At 40.3% G+C, this 20,639-nt stretch overlaps 2 protein-coding genes across 2 annotated transcripts; both read right to left on the bottom strand.

Annotated features, from left to right (window-relative positions):
* Positions 1-2,155: 2,155 nt before the first annotated feature.
* LOC139167107 (vitelline membrane outer layer protein 1-like) lies at positions 2,156-3,863 on the bottom strand. Its single transcript, XM_070751534.1, has 3 exons — positions 3,684-3,863; positions 3,297-3,391; positions 2,156-2,555 (listed from the first exon to the last, which is right to left on the bottom strand). The coding sequence occupies exons 1-3, from the start codon at positions 3,861-3,863 to the stop codon at positions 2,174-2,176; spliced, it is 657 nt and encodes a 218-aa protein (XP_070607635.1). The 3' UTR covers positions 2,156-2,173.
* Positions 3,864-16,872: 13,009 nt separating this feature from the next.
* LOC139167108 (vitelline membrane outer layer protein 1-like) lies at positions 16,873-19,917 on the bottom strand. Its single transcript, XM_070751535.1, has 3 exons — positions 19,738-19,917; positions 18,948-19,042; positions 16,873-17,170 (listed from the first exon to the last, which is right to left on the bottom strand). Exons 1-3 carry the CDS (start codon positions 19,915-19,917, stop codon positions 16,873-16,875), a joined length of 573 nt encoding a protein of 190 aa, XP_070607636.1.
* Between the last annotated feature and the right edge of the window lie 722 nt (positions 19,918-20,639).

Raw genomic sequence — 20,639 nt, forward strand, 5'->3', positions numbered from 1 at the left:
CAAGGAGGGTGCGAGCAGTTCTAATCTCCGGGGGGAGTTGATTCCAGAGAGCCGGGGCTGCCACAGAGAAGGCTCCTCCCCTGGGGCCCACTAGACAACATTCTATAGTCAACGGGATTAGGGGAAGGCCAACTCTGTGGGACCTTATCGGTCACTGGGATTTGTGCAATAGCAGGCGGTTCCAGAGGTACTCTGGTCCAATGCCAAACATTTATGGGTGTTTAAGGAAAAAAACAATTTAAAAACTATTTTAAAATTTAATAAAATAATAATGGCCTGGATTCATTATAAGAAAGTATTTGACACTGTTCCACATAGTTCGATTCAGAAATGCTTAGACATTTATGAATGCTGAACTTCTAACTTACAATAGATACTATAAATACCACACACAGACTACCTCCCTCTCTGCTAGAGAGAGGTTCCCTGATTATGGGATTCAACATGAGTCCAAAAGCTTGGAAGACAAATCCTCGGTCCCAATGACCAAACCAGATTCGGTCCTTCAACTTCATCCTGTGACATGTATATTTATTTGTTTGTTTGTTTTGTCAAGTATGTATTGATGGTATACAAAGATAGTTTTGGGGGTTAAGTGATGATACTAGAAAGTCTGGCAGTGAGTCCCATGTATCGGTTACCAAGTCGTATTTCCTGCAGTCGAGTTTAGAGCTGTTTACTTTAAGGTTGTATCTGTGGTGTGCTCGTGTTTTGTTGTGTTGAAGATGAAGTAGCCGTTGACAGCAAGGATGTTGTAGCATATGATTTTATGGGCTATGCTTTGGTCATATTTAAGGCGATATCGTTCTAAACTTTCTAAACCTAGGATTGTAAGTCTAGTTGTGTAGGGTATTTGGTTGTGAGTGGAGGAGAGGAAGGCTCTTCTACTAAAGTATCTCTGGGCATTTTCTAGAGTGTTTATGTCAGAAATGCGGTGTGGGTTCCAGACAGATGAGCTGTATTCAAGGATTGGTCTGGCAAAAGTTATTAGTGTGATATTACCGGAGCAGAAGCTATGTAGTATTAGGTTAACAATAATGGAAGCCTTTTTTGGCGATATTGTTGCAGTGGGCTTTGGCATTTAGGTCATTTGATATGAGTATTCCAAGGTTTTTTATGAGTGAGGGTTGTCTGTAAGGTCTTGTTTATTCAGCTTGTATTTGGTGTTTTGATTCTTTTTGCCAATGTGTAGTACAGAGCATTTTTTGGTTGAGATTAGGAGTTGCCAGATGTTTGGCCATTCATGCACAAAGTCAAGGTCTTTTTGGAGAATAGCTGTGTTTTTAGTGGTCTTGAAAAGTTTTACATTGTCAGTGAAGGGAATGCAGTTGCTTGTGATGTGATCGCAAAGGTCATTTAAATAGAGTAAGAAGAGTGTTGGTTCTAGTACGCTGTCTTGGGGTATGCTGCTCTTAAGCAGAACAGGATTAGATATGGCACTCCCTATTTTGACAACGTGTCTGTTTGATAGGAACACAGTTATCCAGCTATGGAGGGATCCTAAGATGACATAGGATTTGAGTTTTAGAAGTAGTTTGTCATGAACCACTGAGTCAAAAGCTTTACAGAAGTCAATGTAAATTGCATCTATTAATTTGCCATGATCAAGATGTGTAATGCATATATTTTTGCAGTGAAGGAGTTGCAGATTGCAAGATAATTTTTTTCTGAAACCAAATTGTGTGTTAGTGAGTACGTTGTTAGTTTCTAGATGGAGGGTAATTGATTAGTTTATGATTGATTCCATGACTTTGCATGTGATGCAGCATAGTGAGATTGGTCTGTAGTTTTTAACTAGATGGGCTCTCCTCTTACAAGATGGGGATGATCATAGCTTGTGACCATCACTTTGGTAGTGAGATTAGTGGTTCAGCTATGGTTGTGGAGAGCTTCTTTAGGAAGTATGCACATAGACCATCAGACCCAATTGATAGAGAAGGTTTAAGGTCGCATAGTGCCTTTCCAATGTTTTCTTCTGTGAAGTCTATTTGGGTTAAGCATTCAGCAACAAAAATAATTCGGAACATCACGTTGACAAAGTCCTTGAAAACCAACAGATATCATGCAGAAGAAATTTTATCCATAGTCCCACCAAATACAGAAGGTGCAACAGAATTTTATTTGCATGCAAGCAAGAATAGTATGGTATTGTACTTTGATGCTGTGACTTAGATCAAAATGATGAGAGGGAAGATGGTGAGACACTTGCAATACTTGAGGTTTCTGCTACCTCCCTTATGCCTTCCCAATCTGGACTGTTTTGACAGCAGTAAAAAACCACATCATTGAGTGCTGTGTCATCACCAAAAGGGCCCTGCGCATCTTCCACCCTTGTTCTCATTCCACATATACCTTCTGAGGGGCATTTCCGACTCCATGGGCCAAATTTACCATTTTCATTGGCAATGCCTCTCAGGTCAGCATCATCACTGCACTTGAACTGGATGTTGTTAACTGATGTATCATCAAAAATTCCTTGATAGCTGTGCACTTTCAGAGAAAAAGAACCCAGGCAGCCTTTACGGCACATTTGATTTGCGGTCCACTCTCCCCACCTGCCAAAAAAAGACAAAGGTAGAAAAGCATCTTTTAGTGTTTAAATTAAATACTTGTCATCAATCCAAGAAATTCAGACACAATGGCTAAAATCTTGGGCTAGGAATCAAGTGAAAGTCTACTTTTTGCTATCACTCTGGGTCAAAAGTTGATAATCAACCTAATTCTTTGATGCTGTTGTAAAGTAAAAATTAAGGGAAAGTGTCTTTGGGAATCTGGCACAAACCCCTAGGAAAAATGGGGTAAAGAATTCTTTCCCTGACCTCTTTGCCAAGACTTCTCCTAATCCATGTCAGGTTCATAATCCATTATGTATGTATTGTATGTATGTATGGGATGGATTGATGGATGGATGGAATCTACATATATATTTATTTATTTATTTATTTCCATTCAATCAAGACTTTTCAGTGGGAGTTAATCCAATTTAAGTAGTATAATGGCTCTTCACTAACTTTTAATTGCTTGTTATTAGTAACTCAAACATCCATAAGGTTTTCAGGGTTTTAGATTTTTTTTGTTTAATTAATTGGATTTCGATGTACATTGTTCTTTATATGTTGTAAGCCACCCCAAGTTCTCGGAGAGGGATGGCACATAAATCCAATTAATTAATTAATTCAGGAATGCAAAAATCTCTCATCCATATCTCAGCATCAGCAGCTCATTCAGAGAGGTCATCTCCTGTCCCAGTCTTCATGACAAGGAAATTAAATATGATGAGAAAATCATTAACTCACGGTCCAACTTTAGACTCAATTTCTATTCCATCATTGCAGTGCAAGCGGATTCCATTCACAGCTGTATTATCACCAGCAGGTTGATGTTTCTCCACCTAAGAAAATGTGACCTTGATAAAGTGATCCTTGATCAGCCTTTCTCCACTTGCTGTCCTTCAGATTTCAATCCTCAGAAATTCAAACATTAACCCATAAATATTAGACAATGAATTGGATCAAGATTAGATCTGCCACCCACTATTCCACTCTAGACTCAATACATTATCGAATCAAGTGTAATGCTTCAATGCAATTACTTCTTGATTGCCTTTCTTGAAAAATAAGCTGAAGAACGAATTTTAAGAGAATATTTACAATTGAAGGCGCATCAGAAAAGTAAACCTTTACCTTCTGGGCGAAGCCAACAGCACAGCCAGAAGTACAAAATGAAGCTGGACCCCATTCACCCCGGATTCCCCCATTTAGCACTTTGAGCTCGGAAGAATATTTTCGAGAGTCAGTAATCCACGGGCAGCAGAAGATAGTCAAGAGAAGGGCAGTTCTGGCAGAGAGACCCACAGAAACCATTCTGATTCTTGAAACAGAAAACTCTTCAGAAATTGTAGTATCCTAGAAACCAGAAATCAGTTATAAACTATCTGCCATACCACCATCATGAAATCATGCTTTTCAAATCTTTTCTTTTGTGGCTTTCCATCACCCTTAATTCCAGGGAAGTGCCTGGATTTAATCTAAAGACCTACATGGCTTGGGACCAGACTATCTTTGGGGCCATCTTCTGCCTCATGCATCCCAGTGACTGGTTAGGTCCCACAGAGTCAACCTTCTCCAGGTCCCGTCGGCCAGATAATGTCAGCTGGCGGGACCTAGGGGAAGAGCCTTCTCTGTGGTGGCCCTGACCCTCTGGAAGAAATTATCTCTGGAGATGCGTACCACCCACTCCCTCCAGGTCTTTCATAAAACTCTGAAGACCCACCTCTTCCGGCAGGCATGGGGACCCTAAGTGATGAGATTGTCTCCGATTGATATTATGAATGATTGAATTGGATGAATGTATATGACTGTAAATGGAATTTTCTAACACTTTTAACAATTTTTTATAGTTCTTCTTTTGGTAAGATTTTACAAATGGTTTGTCACTTCTTCTTTCTGCCTAGAGCTGAGATAGTGGGACCATCCCAGTTGGCTTTGTACCTAAGACATGACTAGAGTACCAATCAGTCCCCAGCCCACAATGAGCAACTTAGAGGATTTCTGTGTTATAGCAAGAAATCAGAATGTGAGATCAACAATAAACTCAAATACATAATTTTCTTAATCTGGCAAAAACTTTAATTCCTACCAAATCAGTCCGAATTTCCGAGTTGATACTGAGAAAGCTATGCCGAGAAACAATTTGTATTATTTCCATCATTTGTACAACTTGTTGCAACCCAAAATGCACCCCATCCCTTCTGTTTATCTGCTCTAAAAGTAACAAAAAGGTGTAAATACAAACTGAGTCTAACTTTGAAATGAGAGACAAAAGCAGGCTGGTCTTGAAGGAGGGAATTTACATATAACATTAGCATAAAAATCAAATCAATAAATAGATATGACATGTAACATATAACAAAATATAGCATTAATTCTTAGCAGCACAAGAAGTAACCCCAAAAAGTAATGGATATATTAATCAGTGGATGATTTTGCGACAGTCCCCCTCACCTCAAGATTCCTACCAAGACTGTTGTTGGAGGCAGACGGGATTGAGGAATGGGCTCCTGAATGGAAGGAGTAGAAATAAATACATAAACTGTTTCAACTCCTACCCTCAAAATGTCGCTGCAGAGCACTGTACACCAATACAGATAGACACAAGAACAGTTTTTCCCAAACGCCATCACTCTGCCAAACAAATAATTCGCTCAACACTGTCAAACTATTTACTAAGTCTGTACTACTATTACTCCTAGTTTTTTCTCATCATTCCTATCAACCATTTCCACCCACTTATGACTGTACGACTGTAACCTGTTGCTTGTATCCTTAAGATTTTTACTAATATTGATTGTTTCCTTATTCCTTATTTGACCCCTATGACAATCATTAAGTGTTGTACCTCAGGATTCTTGACAAATGTATCTTTTTCTTTGATGTACACTGAGAGCATCTCCACTAAAGGCAAATTCCTTGTATGTGCAATCACACTTGGCCAATAAAGAATTCTATTCTATTCTATTCTATTAAGAAGAGTTCTCCACTCCTCTGCTCACAACAGAATACCTTATTCCACCAGACTTGAACTTTTGGGCTTAGAAAACTTAGAGCTACGTCGCCTTCAATCTGATCTAAATGTAGTTCATAAAATCATCTACCATAATGTCCTACTGATGAATGAATACTTCAGCTTCAGCGCAACAACACATGTACATAAAATAGATTCAAACTCAATGTACTGTAAACCACTTGAAACTCGACTGCAGAAAATACAACTTCAGCAACAGATTGATCAATGCATGGAATGCACTCCCTGACTCTGTGGTTTCTTCCCCAAACCCCAAAAACTTTAACCTTGGACTGTCTACAGTCGACCTCACTCCACTCCTAAGAGGTCTGTAAGGGGCACACATAATATGGATTGTTTCCTCATTGCTTATTTGACTCCTATGACATCATTAAGTGTTGTACCTCATGATTCTTGACAAATGTGTCTTTTTCTTTTATGTACACTGAGAGCATCTGCACCAAAGGCAAATTACTTGTGTGTCCAATCACACTCGGCCAATAAAGAATTCTATTCTATTCTAGCCCCTTGCATTGAGGAAATCCTGCTTTCGGACACTATGAAAATGCCTAGAAATTCTAAAAGGACAGTTTGCCTTCTGATTCATGGGCTGTATTGAGATAACTTTGTACATTAGGAAAGGTTGCCAAGCCAGCCAATTTGCAAAGGGTGCCCATTAGATGTTTTCAACATTCAAAATTGGCACATGCACCATAAGATTGGGTTTTTTAAAAATCCTTTCTTACTCTGTAGCTTTTCTATGTCACACTCTATAGACTCGTTAGCCTTCTCTTTGTCTTTGCTTTAATTTCTCAGTCTCTCCCTCATTCTGAAATGTGAAAGGCATCTCTCACTTTTACATTCACACTAATACTTAGAGCAAGCACAAAACCACTAAAACCACCCATATTTCTCTGCACTGATACTTACCGTCTTCCTGCACTTAATCACCCTACAGCCAGAACGGGAAAGAATTTAAATGGAACAACTGTTTGTAGGCAGGGCAAAAGTAGGGGCAGGACCTTCTGTATCATTCACTGGGTGGAGCCATGAAAATTTTAAAACAGATGATTCTGGATGCTATCTGAAAATAAATCTAATTTGTTTGCATTTTATTTTAGTCCACTGAATGCTTAGGTGATTATTAGCTTAATGTTTCATGATGTTTAGTTTCATGATGTTTATTAAAGATGCTGAACTATAAAAACTGTAAAAGCCACAGTGAACATCAGGAAGGATACATATTAATGATACAGATTATGTGTGATTATTAGAAATCTATAAGTTGATTGAATGTAATAACGATGATTAATTCTAGTAGCATTATTTGTACTAGAATGTATGACACCCAGGTGCAGTGATGGGCTGCCAAATGTTTTGCTGCCACATTGGGCGTGACTTATTTTATGGGTGTGGCTTGACGGTCATGTGACCGGGTTGGAGTGGCTTGACAGCCATGTGACCAGGTGCCAGTGGCTTGACAATCATAATAATAATAATAATAATAATGATTTAATAGATTTGTATGCTGCCCCTCTCCGAAGACTCGGGGCGGCTCACAACAATGATAAAAACAATATTATAGTGGCATAAATTTAATATTAAAAGAAATAACTAAAACCCAATCATATTAATACCAGACAACACATACATACCAAACATAAATTATAAGGAGTCTCAAATCCCCCATGCCCGGCGATATAGGTGGGTCTTGAGTAGAATCATGTGACCAGGGTGGCTTAAAGGTCATATGCCTGGGTGGCTTGTTGACCAAGATAAGTTTTCAAATAGGTGCTTGTACTCTTTTTCAATTGATTAAGTCACATTATTTGAATAGCCATAAAAAGGACAAATGATAGACAGCATAAAATGATTAAAGTGTCTATGGGACTGGTTCGGGTAAGTCCTCTGTTGATTTTTCTATAGTGGGTAAAATGTTTATGTTAGTTTTAATTCGCTTGCGCAGTTGGTCAATATGACGGTGCCAACTACGCCCATCTGTTAATAAAATTAAATATGTTTTTGAACCCGTTTTTTTCACTACTATTCCTTCTTTCCACTTATCATTTGAGTCATAGTCTTTTGCATAGATTAAGTCCCCATTGCTAAATTGTCTTTCATTCTGTATTTTGATTTCTTTTTGTTCGTTTTGGTAATTTGGGTGAATACGGTCTAGTTTGGAACGAAGATTCCTGCCCATTAACAATTGTGCTGGGCTTTTGTGCGTTGAAGCTGATGGTGTTATGTGTTGAATGGTTAGAAATTCATCAATTTGTTGCTGCCAATCTGCTAGTGGTGCCTTGTTCAATGCTTCCTTTGTTGATCTAACCATTCGTTCTGCTTGTCCATTAGCTTGAGGAAAGTGAGGGGGAGTAAGTACATGTTTTATGCCTTGGTCTGCAAAAAATAACTCCATTTGTCAGGCTGTCAATTGAGGCCCGTTATCAGAAACCACAATATCCGGGATGCCATGTGTGGCAAACATTTTCCTTCAGGCTTTTATGGTTGCACTGGTAGTAGTAGATGCCATAAGTTCAATTTCCAACCATTTAGAGTATGCATCTACTACTAAGAGAAAGGATTGGCCCCTGATTGGTCCTGCAAAGTCAATATGTATCCTGGACCAGGGCCCTCTTGGTGTTGGCCACTCTGATGGTGTGGTCTTTGGTGGATTGGGCCTTGATTTCTGGCAGGGTACACAACCACCCACCCACAACTCTATGTCCTTGTCCAATCCAGGCCACCAGAGATTACTTCTGGCTATTGTTTTCATTTTGACTATTCCTGGGTGACCTATATGCAACAGTTGTAAGGCTTGATTCTGTAATGCTTTTGGAATTACAACTCTGTCCCCCCCCTAAAATGCAATCCTTTAATACATTAAGTTCCAGTTGTCTATTTTTAAAAGGCTGAAATTGTTCTGTTTGTTTTTCATTTGGCCAACCTTTTAATACCCATTGTTTAATGTTTTTTAAAATTGGATCTACCTGTGTTTGTTCAGCTATGTCTGATGGTGTCAATAAGGACTGTTTGTTGGTCTCAATTAAGAGAATACTAGCGGCTGGAGCAGGGTCAATAACTAGTTCTTTTTGCGGGCACCTACTCAGTGCATCGGCGTTTCCTATGTCTTTCCCCCCCCCCCTGTGGATTAAGGTATAATTGTAACCAGCTAAAAAAATAGCCCATGTAGTCATGCGAGGGGAAAGAAAGGCGGGAGTCTGTTTATTTCCCACCAAAATGCCAAGGAGAGGCTTGTGGTCCGTAATTAAAATAAAAGAACGACCACAGAGATAATAATGGAATCTTTTGACACCAGCTACAGCTGCCAGTGCCTCCTTATCAAGTTGTGAATAGTTTCTCTCTGCTGAAGAAAGGGTTTTAGAATAGTAGGCAATTGGGGCTTCTGTGCCGTCTGGGAAATTATGACTAAGAACGGCGCCTATGCCGAAGGGCGAAGCATCGCATGTCAATGTTAGGGGCATGGCAATATTGTATTGAACCAAAACACTGTTGGATGAAAGTAAATTTTTTACTGCAATAAAAGCGGCATGTTCTTTCGGTCCCCACGTCCAGGCAGTGTCTTTCTTTAGGAGATTATGGAGCGGCTCTGCTACCGTCGCTTTCTGTTTAAGAAAGACGGAATAAAAGTTAAGGAGTCCAAGGAAAGCCTGTAAGTCCGTTTTATTGGTGGGGGTTGGGATGTTCTTTATGGCCTCAACTTTATCATTAGTGGGATGGATGCCAAATTTGTCTATGTTAAATCCTAAAAATTCAACATTGGGAACTGCCCAGGAACATTTGTCTGCCTTTAAATGGAGTCCTGTCTCTTTAAATTTTGTTAAAACAGTTCTGATTCGTTCCCAGAGTTCTGATTTTGATGTGGCCGAGATTAATACGTCATCGAAATATGGAACGACCCCGGGAATGTTATTTAATATGCGTTCCATGAGGCCTTGGAAGATTCCAGGGGCAGTAGAAACTCCAAATTGAAGTCTAGAGCATTTAAAGGCGCCCCCGTGAGTAACAATCATTTGGGCTTCTGCGGTGTTTTGATCGACGGGGAGTTGCTGGTATGCCTGTGCAAGGTCCAATTTTGCAAAGATTGACCCATTTCCCAAGGTGTGCAGGAGTTGTTGCACGACCGGTATTGGATAAGCATTGTGTTGCAATGCTTTGTTGATTGTGGCTTTATAATCTGCACAAATTCTAATTGAGCCATCTGGTTTGATAGGGGTGACTATAGGTGTTTCCCATTTGGCGTGATCCGTTGGGATCAATATGCCCTGAGCTATCAGTTTATCCAATTGTTCATCTACTTTAGGCAAGAGTGGAATGGGAATTCTGCGGGGCTTTAATCGGATAGGAGAAACGTTTGGGTCTAGATTAAAAGAAATAGGGCTGCCTGTATATTTACCTAATTCACTAGAAAAAACTTCAGGGAATTCCCTAAGTAAGTCGTTTGGGTCAAATGATTCACATACATTATTGACTCCTGAAATTGAAATGCCCAAAGGTTGTAACCATTTAAGTCCCAACAATGTGTGTCTAGGACCATCCACCACAATAAGAGGTAAAAGACCTCAAAATTTCTTAAACGTAATTGGTACATTTAAAGTTCCTAACACAGGAATTCTCCGACCTTGAAAATCACTCAAACCCGCATCCCAAGGTTTTAAATCGGCTTTTGTTACACGGGGCAAGTAAAGATTAAGTTTTTGCCACGGCATAATTGAATGTCTCGAGCCCGTGTCCAACTCCATTTCACAGGGAAGGTCGTTTAGGAAAAGGGAAACAATTAATTTGTTCTCCGTGGCGGGAGAATTGAAGTTGACAGAAGAGGGGCAGTTACCTCTTTGGTTGAAAGAGTGCGAATTGTCGGCTGGTCGGGAAACGTTGCGAGAAAATGGAGGTTGTCTATTTCTCGGTGTAGAGAAAGATCTTGAGTTTTGTGGGTTTGTTGAGATGGGACACACGGCGCGGAAAACCTCTGCGATGTGTCCACGACGCTGGCGACAGTAGGCATCCTTGAAGTGGCAGCGGTAGCGTGAATGATTGCCATTGCAGCTGGCACACTTGTCCTGGTGAGGTGGCTCTTTGGTGTCGCGGTCAGATGGCCTGCGGATTTGGAGGCAGGTATCCTCTGCTGTGGTGGATTCCAGATGTTTGTCATCATTTGGGCAGCTGTGCCAATCGGAGTCATCTGGAATGTGGTGGACGGTAGGCGTTGTGCGCTTGATTTCAGCTACAGAAGTTTCGGATATCTCGGACGCTTTCGTGGCTTTAAGAATGTCTTGGAGGGAAGCCTCTTCGTCCACTAGGTATTTCTTCTCAAGCGTAATGTTGGTTAACCCAAAGATGAGGCGGTCAACCAGTTGTTCTTCAGGATCATTAAATCTGCATTTCGGAAGAACGGCACGGAGGCGGGTGATGAAATCGTTGGTGGATTCCCCTTCCGATTGCCACATCTCAGCGAATTGGTGACGGTGAACACGGACGGGAGTCGTGGGTTGATAATGTGCAGCGAGCTTGGTTTGGAGGGTTGACCATGCGACGGTTTCCAATTTGTCTGGGTCAATGAGAGTTGAAGCCAAGCTGTAGATATCCTGACCACAATAGCTCAAAAATATGGCTTTTTTCCTTTCGTCCTCTGCATCGTGCAGGTTGCTCGCTTTGAGAAAGAGTCTGAATTTGGACATATATGAAGTCCACGATTCTGACTCGGAATTGAAGAGAGGCGGCGGTGGCGCCATGGCCGAGTTCATAGTTGCGTTCGCGGGAGTTCGACCTCCTCGTCGCCACTGTTAAATCACGACTCCGGTGGTTGGTTAAACAATAATATTTATTGGGTCATCAGAACAGCAAACAATCACTAAGCGAGTATCTTCCGAATGAGGGCAACGGCTAATCCGTTGCCCTATTTATATTCTTAAAAACGGCGGGCTTTTCCCAACAAACAGTTATTTAACTTTCGTGGCTCTTTTCCAAATAGCCGCGTCTTGACCAATCAGTGAATTTCTTGCAATATTTTTAACGAACACAACAGAATTCACATTTTGCTAGTTTGACACGCAGATTGGTTATCAAAAGTTTTTCTAGTACCTGGCAGACTAGGGGTTTCAGTGTAGATGAGAATATCGTTCAGGTAGACTAGGACCCAGCCAAGGGCAGCCATTTGGTGCCCTACTGGAATGCTCTGGTGGGGAGTGGGTTCTACCCCCACCTTCTTAAAGAGAAGCGAGCAGTTTAAGAAGGTGGGGGAAGCTCAGCTCTGCTCAGCATCCCACTAGAAAGTTTCAGATCCCCTTCCCATTCTTCCTACTCCTGTTGTTGGCAGCAGCCAAGGTGGCAAAATCCGTGATACTTGTTGCTGGAAGAAGTGGCAGCGGTGGCATCATCTCCCTTGCCTGCCTCTCATCAGACATTCAAATTAACCATCCACCCACATTGTGCCTGCCTTCGATCAGTGTTGCCCTGGGAAAGGTAGTGGAGCAAAATTCCTTCATGGAGCTTTTCCTACATGGAAATTGACCCAGTGTGACTTTTGCCTGCCATTCGATTCCCGGGCAACTTTCCCAACCTGAGTTCCTCCACCATTGTATCCTTCTGCACTAACTGGAGCGATTGGGAGTGGGAGGTAGCGTATTATGTGATTCTCCTCCTATCTCTTTCGTCAGTCACAGTCAGTGTTGGCAGGAGATCAAAGGTTGGCCCAGTGGTCCCTCCTTTGTGAGGTTCCTCAGAGGTCAGTCCTCTACCCCCTGCTGTTTAATATCTTCATGAAAGTGCTGGGTCAGTTCATCCAATAACACAGATGAGTTACCATCAGTATGCTGATGACATTCAGCTGTACATCTCCACCCTGTGTCAACTCAGTAAAGCAGTGGAAGTGATGTGCCAGTGTCTAGAGGCTGTTAGGGTTTGGATGGGTGTTAACAGACTCAAGCTCAACCCCAAGAAGATGGAGTGGCTGTGGGTTTTGCCTCCAAAAGACAACCCCATCTGTCAATCCATTACCCTGTGGGGGGAGCTTTTGACCCCCTCAGAGAGGGTTCGCAACTTGGGCATCCCCCTCGATCCCTATCTGAGCTTAGAACACCACCTGTCAGCTTGGCAAAGGGGAAGATTCAACAATGTGCATAACAATATGTCTATGTCTAATATTTCTCCAGAAGAGTTAACCAAGAAATTCTGCTGACTGTACATTTACTGTCTTTAAGTTTTGAAATTGATTATTTAGGTGAATCTAGAACAAATGCTCAGGCTAACTGCTCAAAATATGCTTTTCAAACTGATTGCTGAAATTAATTGTGGAAATGATTTCTCATAAAATTAACAAATTGCTGAACTATATCACAGTGAAATAATAATCTCATGAAAACTTTTTCTAATCAGTTGTAGATACCATCTTGTATCCTCTTAAAGAATGAAACCCACACGACTTCCCTCTTTTCTGCATTCAGCCCTTCAAACACTTGGGGGCAATTATTGTCCCATAATTTCCTATTTTCTAAGCTGAATTATATTTCCTCATAGGTTTAGTCCTTTCATATCTGTTTCCCGGAAGTCACTGAACATCTTAATTGCTTTCTTCTGTACATTCAGTTCATCCATGTTCTTCCAAAGCTGTAGTGCCCAGAACGGAATGTAATATTCAGTGAAGGGCTACCAAAACTTTTACTACCACACTGTGGGCGTGGCTTATGCAGGATGCCCTGCACTTCTTTCAACATCTTTCTGTGCAAAATGAGTGCTCTGGGTTAGAGCTCCATTTTCGCTACCCCACTGTGCCCCCCCAATCCGGGTAGCAGCCCACCCCATTCTTGAAGTGGCCAGACCATGCCAAAGGGATTATGTCTTCTGGTGTGGGCCCAGTTCAAGATCTTTCAATTGTTATGCAATAATTGTATTGTTCTGTGGTCTCTACTAGCTTCACTAAAACCTCAGGTCATTTTTGCCCAGCATACTTTCATTCCTCTAACACTGTACTTCTCCATAGTGGTTCCCTCCCTCTGCAACATTACCACCATGAAGAAAAGATTGGCCCTCACCTTGATACTCTTTCAAAAGGCCCTGGATAGATGGTTTGCTAGAGCCCTTGGGGAACAGCTGAGTGAAATCTATCCCATCAAGGGGATTGCTTGATATGGAGCTGGATAGGGAAGGACTTATTCAATTTTGTCATTGGGGGTTTTTTATTCTATAAGCTGCCTGGAGATATTTTGAGTGACATGGGCAGTCCGATAAATTTTCTTAATAGATTTTCCTACAGAATTATTTATCAGGTTTCCCTGTTCAAATTCATCTTGCGCCTTTCTACACATTGCTGCTCTTTCTCCTGATCTTCCTTGAACCTTGATTTAATCCTCAGAGAAGTTTGCTGTTTGATAATCCGATTGTGTATGGTCTTGCCCATGCTATTTACAAACATGTTGAGCAGTACTGGATCCAGGATCTCACTTGCATGTGTAGTAAGATGGGCAGCCAATAAATTTATAAATGCTATTATGGAAAATTGTATTTTGTATATTGATATAATAGAACACATAATTACCATGTGTGCACAAACGCTAGAAGTTGAAAGAATATGATTATGCATATCTAAATAATATTAGTAGTAATACTGTATTTAAAATATATTGACCCAGACAATATACTGATCACCAATTCAATTCAATTCAATTTATTAGATTTGTATGCTGCCACTCTCTGAGGACTCGGGGCAGCTCACAACAATGATAAAAACAATATTATAATGACACAGATCTAATATTAAAAATAACTAAAAACCCTATCATAATTAAAAAACCAAACAGTACATTCATACCAAACATAAATTATAAGGAACCTGGGGAAATGATGTATCAAATCCCCCATGCCTGGTGGTATAGGTGGGTCTTGAGTAGTTTACGGAAGACAAGGAGGGTGGGAGGAGTTCTAATCTCCGGGGGGAGTTGATTCCAGAGGTCCAGGGCCACCACAGAGAAGGCTCTTCCCCTGGGGCCCGCCATACGACATTGTTTAGTCGACGGGACTCGGAGAAGGCCAACTCTGTGGGACCTTATCGGTCGCTGGGATTCGTGCGGTAGCAGGCAGTTCCGGAAGTACTCTGGTCCAATGCCAAACATTTATGGGTGTTAAAGAAAAAAACAATTTAAGAACTATTTTAAAATTTAATAAAATAATAATGGCCTGGATTGATTATAAGAAAGCATTTAACTCTGTTCCACATAGTTCAATTCAGAAATGCTTAGACATTTTTGAATGCTGAACTTCTAACTTACAATACATACTATAAATACCACACACTGACTACCTCCCCCTCTGCTAGAGAGAGGTTCCCTGATGATGGGATTCAACATGAGTCCAAAAGCTTGGAAGACAAATCCTCGGTCCCAATGACCAATCCAGATTGGGTCCTTCAACTTCATCCTGGGACATGTATACTTATTAGTTTCTTTGTTTTGTCAAGTACATATTGATAGTATACAAAGATATAATAATATTTATATACATGATAGTAGGAAAATAAAAACATTAGGACAAGGAACGGAAGGCACTCTACTATACTTTTGCATGTCCCTTACTAACTCCCTTAGGAATCGGGAGAGGTCAAAAGTGGATAGTCTAAGAGTAAAGTTTTTGGGGTTAAGTGAGGATATTAGAAAGTCTGGCAGTGAGTTCCATGTGTCGGTTAGCTAGTCGTATTTCCTGCAGTCGAGTTTAGAGCTGTTTACTTTAAGTTTGTATCTGTGGTGTGCTCGTGTGTTGTTGTGTTGAAGATGAAGTAGCCGTTGACAGGAAGGATGTTGTAGCATATGATTTTATGGGCTATGCTTTGGTCATATTTAAGGTGATATAGTTCTAAACTTTCTAAACCTAGGATTGTAAGACTAGTTGTGTAGGGTATTCAGTTGTAAGTGGAGGAGTGGAAGGCTCTTCTAGTAAAGTATTTCTGGACATTTTCTAGAGTGTTTATGTCAGAAATGCTGTGTGGGTTCCAGACGGATGAGCTGTATTCAAGGATTGGTCTGGCAAAAGTTAATAGTGTGAGATTACCGGAGCTGAAGCTATGTAGTATTAGGTTAACAATAATTGAAGCCTTTTTTTTTTTTTGCGATATTGTTGCAGTGGGCTTTGGCATTTAGGTCATTTGATATGACTATTCCAAGGTTTTTTATGGAGTGAGGGTTGTCTGTAAGGTCTTGTTTATTCAGCTTGTATTTGGTGTTTTGATTCTTTTTGCCAATGTGTAGTACAGAGCATTTTTGGTTGAAATTTGGAGTTGCCAGATGTTTGGCCATTCATGCACAAAGGCAAGGTCTTTTTGGAGTCTTGAAAAGTTTTACATTGTCAGCAAAGGGAATGCAGTTGCTTGTGATGTGATCGCAAAGGTCATTTAAATAGAGTATGAAGAGTGTTGGTCGTAGTACGCTGCCTTGGGGTATGCCGCTCTTAAGCAGAACAGGATTAGATATGGCACTCCCTATTTTGACAACTTGTCTGTTTGATAGGAACACAGTTATCCAGCTATGGAGGGATCCTAAATGACATAGGATTTGAGTTTTAGAAGTAGTTTGTCATGAACCACTGAGTCAAAGGCTTTACAGAAGTCAATGTAAATTGCATCTATTAATTTGCCATGATCAAGATGTGTAATGCATATGTTTTTGCAGTGAAGGAGTTGCAGATTGCAAGATAATTTTTTTCTGAAACCAAATTGTGTGTTAGTGAGTAGGTTGTTAGTTTCTAGGTGGGGGGTAATTGACCATCGCTTTGGTAGTGAGATTAGTGATTCAGCTATGGCTGTGGAGAGCTTCTTTAGGAAGTATGCACATAGACCATCAGACCCAATTGATAGAGAAGGTTTAAGGTCGCATAGTGCCTTTCCAAAGTCTATTTGGGTTAAGCGTTCAGCAGCAAAAATCATTGGGAACATCAGGTTGACAAAGTCCTTGAAAACCAACAGATATGCAGAAGAAATTTTATTCATAGTCCCACCAAATACAGAAGGTGCAACAGAATTTTATTTGCATGCAAGCAAGAATAGTATGGCATTGTACTTTGATGCTGTGACTTAGATCAAAATGATGAGAGGAAAGATGGTCAGTCACTTGCAATACTTGAGGTTTCTGCTACCTCCTTTATGCCTTCCAAATCTGGACTGTTTTGAACACCTGGGGGAGTGGTTACTTTATACTGGTGCATTATGCACAAAGATACACATTATTCTCAAGTCAATATTTAATTATAATTAACAGTTTTGAGAACGCATAGCAAAAGTATATTAATAGGTGAGGAAACATGTATCAATTATTGACAGCAGTAAAAAACCACATCATTGAGTGCTGTGTCATCACCAAAAGGGCCCTGTGAATCTTCCACCCTTGTTCTCATTCCACATATACCTCCTGAACGGCATTTCTTACTCCATGGGCCAAATTTACCATTTTTATTGGCAATGCCTCTCAGGCCAATACCATCACTGCACTTGAACTGGATGTTGTTAACTGATGTATCATCATAAATTCCTTGATGACTGTCCACTTTCAGAGAAAAAGAAACCAGGCAGCCTTTATGGCACATTTCATTTCCGTTCCACTCCCCCCACCTGCCAAAAAAAAGACAAAGGTAGAAAAGCATCTTTTAGTGTTTAAATTAAATTTATATGCCGCCCCGAGTTTGCGGAGAGGGGCGGCATATAAATCCAATAAATCTAATCTTTAAATACTTGTCATCAATCCAAGAGATTCAGACACACAATGGCTAAAATCTTGGGCTAGGAATCAAGTGAAAGTCTACTTTTTCCTATTACTCTGGGTCAAAAGTTGATAATCAACCTAATTCTTTGATGCTGTTGTAAAGTAAAAATTAAGGGAAAGGGTCTTTGGGCATCTGGCACAAACCCCTAGGAAATATGGGGTAAAGAATTCTTTCCCTGACCTCATTGCCAAGACTTCTCCTAATCCATGTCAGGTTCATAATCCAGTATGTATGTATTGTATGTATGTATGTATGTATGTATGTATATATGTATGCATGCATGTATGTATGTGACGGACGGACGGACGGATGGATGGATGGTATGTACGTACGTACATACGTACGTACGTACGTACTTATTTATTTATTTATTTATTTATTTCCATTTAATCAAGATTTTTCAGTGGGAGTTAATCCATTTTAAGTAGTATAATGGCTCTTCACTAACTTTTAATTGCTTGTTATTAGTATTTCATTTCATTTCATTTCATTTTATTGGATTTGTATGCCGCCCCTCTCCGTAGACTCGGGACGGCTAACAACAGTAATAAAAACAACGTGCGACAATCCAATACTAAAAAGCTAAAACCCCTTATTTTAAAAACCAATCATACATACAAACGTACCATACATAAATTGTGGAAGCCGAGGGGGAAAGAATATCTTAATTCAGCCATGCCTGACGACACAGTTGGGTTTTAAGAAGCTTGCGAAAGGCAAGAAGGGTGGGAGCTATTCTAATCTCTGGGGGGAGTTGGTTCCAGAGGGCTGGGGCCGCCACTGAGAAGGCTCTTCCCCTGGGTCCCGCCAAACGACATTGTTTAGTTGATGGGAACCGGAGAAGGCCAACTCTGTGGGACCTAATTGGTCGCTGGGATTCGTGCAGCAGAAGGCGATTCCGGATATAACCTGGTCCGTAACTCAAACATCCATAAGGAGGAGGACATAAAAGCAAACAAATGCAGAGGGTTTTTTTCTATTTTACGTTATACCTCTGGACACTCAATATAGAATATCAGAGTTGGGAGGAACCTTGGAGGTCTTCTAGTTATAAGGAAGGCAAATAGGATCCTGAACTGCACAATGGAAGAAATATGTGTGAGACTAAAGTCCACAAGAGGTCTTGTTGGAGCAAATGCATGCTAGGGTAGAACCACCTAGATACACTCACTATAACCCACAAACTATTAGTTACAGCATTGCACATGATTCCAGAGGTTCAGCCCTCTGGAATCAGTTCCCCCCGGAGATTCGTAATGCCCCCATCCTCCTTGCCTTTCATAAGACTCTAAAGACTCATCTATGCCACCAGGCTTGGGGTCATTAGACAACGAGTGTATGGCAAGTTTGTTGACTGAATGGATATGAGTGCATTTTAATTGGTTTTCAGGTTTTTAGATTTTTTTAGTTTAATTAATTGGATTTCGATGTCCATTGTTCTTTATATGTTGTAAGCCACCTCGAGTCCTCATAAATCCAATGAATTAATAAATTAATTAATTCAGGAATGCAAAAATCCATATCTCATCCATATCTCAGCATCAGCAGCTCATTCAGAGAGGTCATCTCCTCTCCCAGTCTTCATGACAAGGAAATTAAATATGATGAGAAAATCAGTAACTCACGGTCCAACTTTAGACTCAATTTCTATGTCATCTTTGCAGTACAAGCGGATTCCATTCACAGCTGTATTGTCAGCTAGAGGTTGATGTTTATCCACCTAAGAAAATGTGACCTTGATAAAGTGATCCTTGATCAGCCTTTGTCCACTTGCTGTCCTTCAGATTTCAATCCTCAGAAATTCCAACATTAACCCATAAATATTAGACAATGAATTGGATCAAGATTAGATCTGCCACCCAATATTCCACTCTAGACTCAATACATTATCGAATCAAATGTAATGCTTCAATGCAATTACTTCTTGATTGCCTTTCTCGAAAAATAAGCATTTACCTATCTATATGACCAATCCAAACCAAGGTAATGAGCTAACAAATTAGAAATTAGTTCTCGTTTTCAACACAGCTTCACCGTACACTCACCCACCCCTTTACTTTCTCTATCTCTTTTCTTTCCTTTGTCTTCCTATCTTTCCCCTCCTCCTTTCTCACTCTTTCCCTATTTATTCCTTATCCCTCTTCTACCCCCCTCTCTATAAATCTATATGTTTATAAACTGTTATATATTATACTATACTAAGATTTAACTGTTATCTGTTTTGATTATTCTTTTTATGTTTTGTATATTTGTAAATAAAAATATTTTTTAAAATAATTAAAAAAAAACACTGATAGGCAATCAACTTAAAAAAAAAATTAAAATTCTTGATTGCCCTTCTCGAAAAATAAGCTGAAGAACGAATTTTAAGAGAATATTTACAATTGAAGGCGCATCAGAAAAGTAAACATTTACCTTCTGGGCGAAGCCAACAGCACAGCCAGAAGTACAAAATGAAGCTGGACCCCATTCACCCCAGACTCCCCCATTTGGCACTTTGAGCTCGGAAGAATATTTTCGAGAGTCAGTAATCCACGGGCAGCAGAAGATAGTCAAGAGAAGGGCAGCTCTGGCAGAGAGACCCACAGAAACCATTCTGATTCTTGAAACAGAAAACTCTTCAGAAATTGTAGTATCCTAGAAACCAGAAATCAGTTATAAACTATCTGCCATACCACCATCATGAAATCATGCTTTTCAAATCTTTTCTTTTGTGGCTTTCCATCACCCTTAATTCCAGGGAGGTGCCTGGATTTAATCTAAAGACCTACATGGCTTAGGACCAGACTATCTTTGGGGCCATCTTCTGCCTCATGCATCCCAGTGGCTGGTTAGGTCCCACAGAGTCGACCTTCTCCAGGTCCTGTCGGCCAGACAATGTCAGCTGGAGGGACTTAGGGGAAGAGTTTTCTAACACTTTTAGTAATTTTGTATAGTTCTTTTTTTAAAGTAATTTAGATTTCTTTATATATATTGTTGCATTTATAACGTTGTACACCGCTCTGAGTCGCCTCGAGAAGGGCAGAATAGAAATCAAATCAATAAATAAATAAACAAACAAATAAATCTTGCGGTTCTCTTGGTAAGATTTTACAAATGGTTTGTCACTTCTTCCTTCTGCCTAGAGCTGAGATAGCGGGACCATCCCAGTTGGCTTTGTACCTAAGACATGACTAGAGCACCAGTCAGTCCCCAGCCTCCTGTCCACAATTAGCAACTTAGAGGATTTCTGGGTTACAGCAAGAAATCAGAATGTGAGATCAACAATAAACTCAAATACATAATTTTCTTAATCTGGCAAAAACTTTAATTCCTAC

This window comes from Erythrolamprus reginae, chromosome 4 (genome assembly GCF_031021105.1).
Source record: "Erythrolamprus reginae isolate rEryReg1 chromosome 4, rEryReg1.hap1, whole genome shotgun sequence".
In the NCBI taxonomy this organism is placed as follows: Eukaryota; Metazoa; Chordata; class Lepidosauria; order Squamata; family Dipsadidae; genus Erythrolamprus; species Erythrolamprus reginae.

Coding starts and splice junctions, on each gene's coding strand:
- LOC139167108 (XM_070751535.1), bottom strand. CDS start 19,917: ATGGTTTCTGTGGGTCTCTCTGCCAGAGCTGCCCTTCTCTTGACTATC. Junction 19,043..19,737: donor CTGTTGGCTTCGCCCAGAAG/GTAAATGTTTAC, acceptor ACATTTTCTTAG/GTGGATAAACATCAACCTCT. Junction 17,171..18,947: donor ATTGAGTCTAAAGTTGGACC/GTGAGTTACTGA, acceptor TTTTTTTGGCAG/GTGGGGGGAGTGGAACGGAA.
- LOC139167107 (XM_070751534.1), bottom strand. CDS start 3,863: ATGGTTTCTGTGGGTCTCTCTGCCAGAACTGCCCTTCTCTTGACTATC. Junction 3,392..3,683: donor CTGTTGGCTTCGCCCAGAAG/GTAAAGGTTTAC, acceptor ACATTTTCTTAG/GTGGAGAAACATCAACCTGC. Junction 2,556..3,296: donor ATTGAGTCTAAAGTTGGACC/GTGAGTTAATGA, acceptor TTTTTTTGGCAG/GTGGGGAGAGTGGACCGCAA.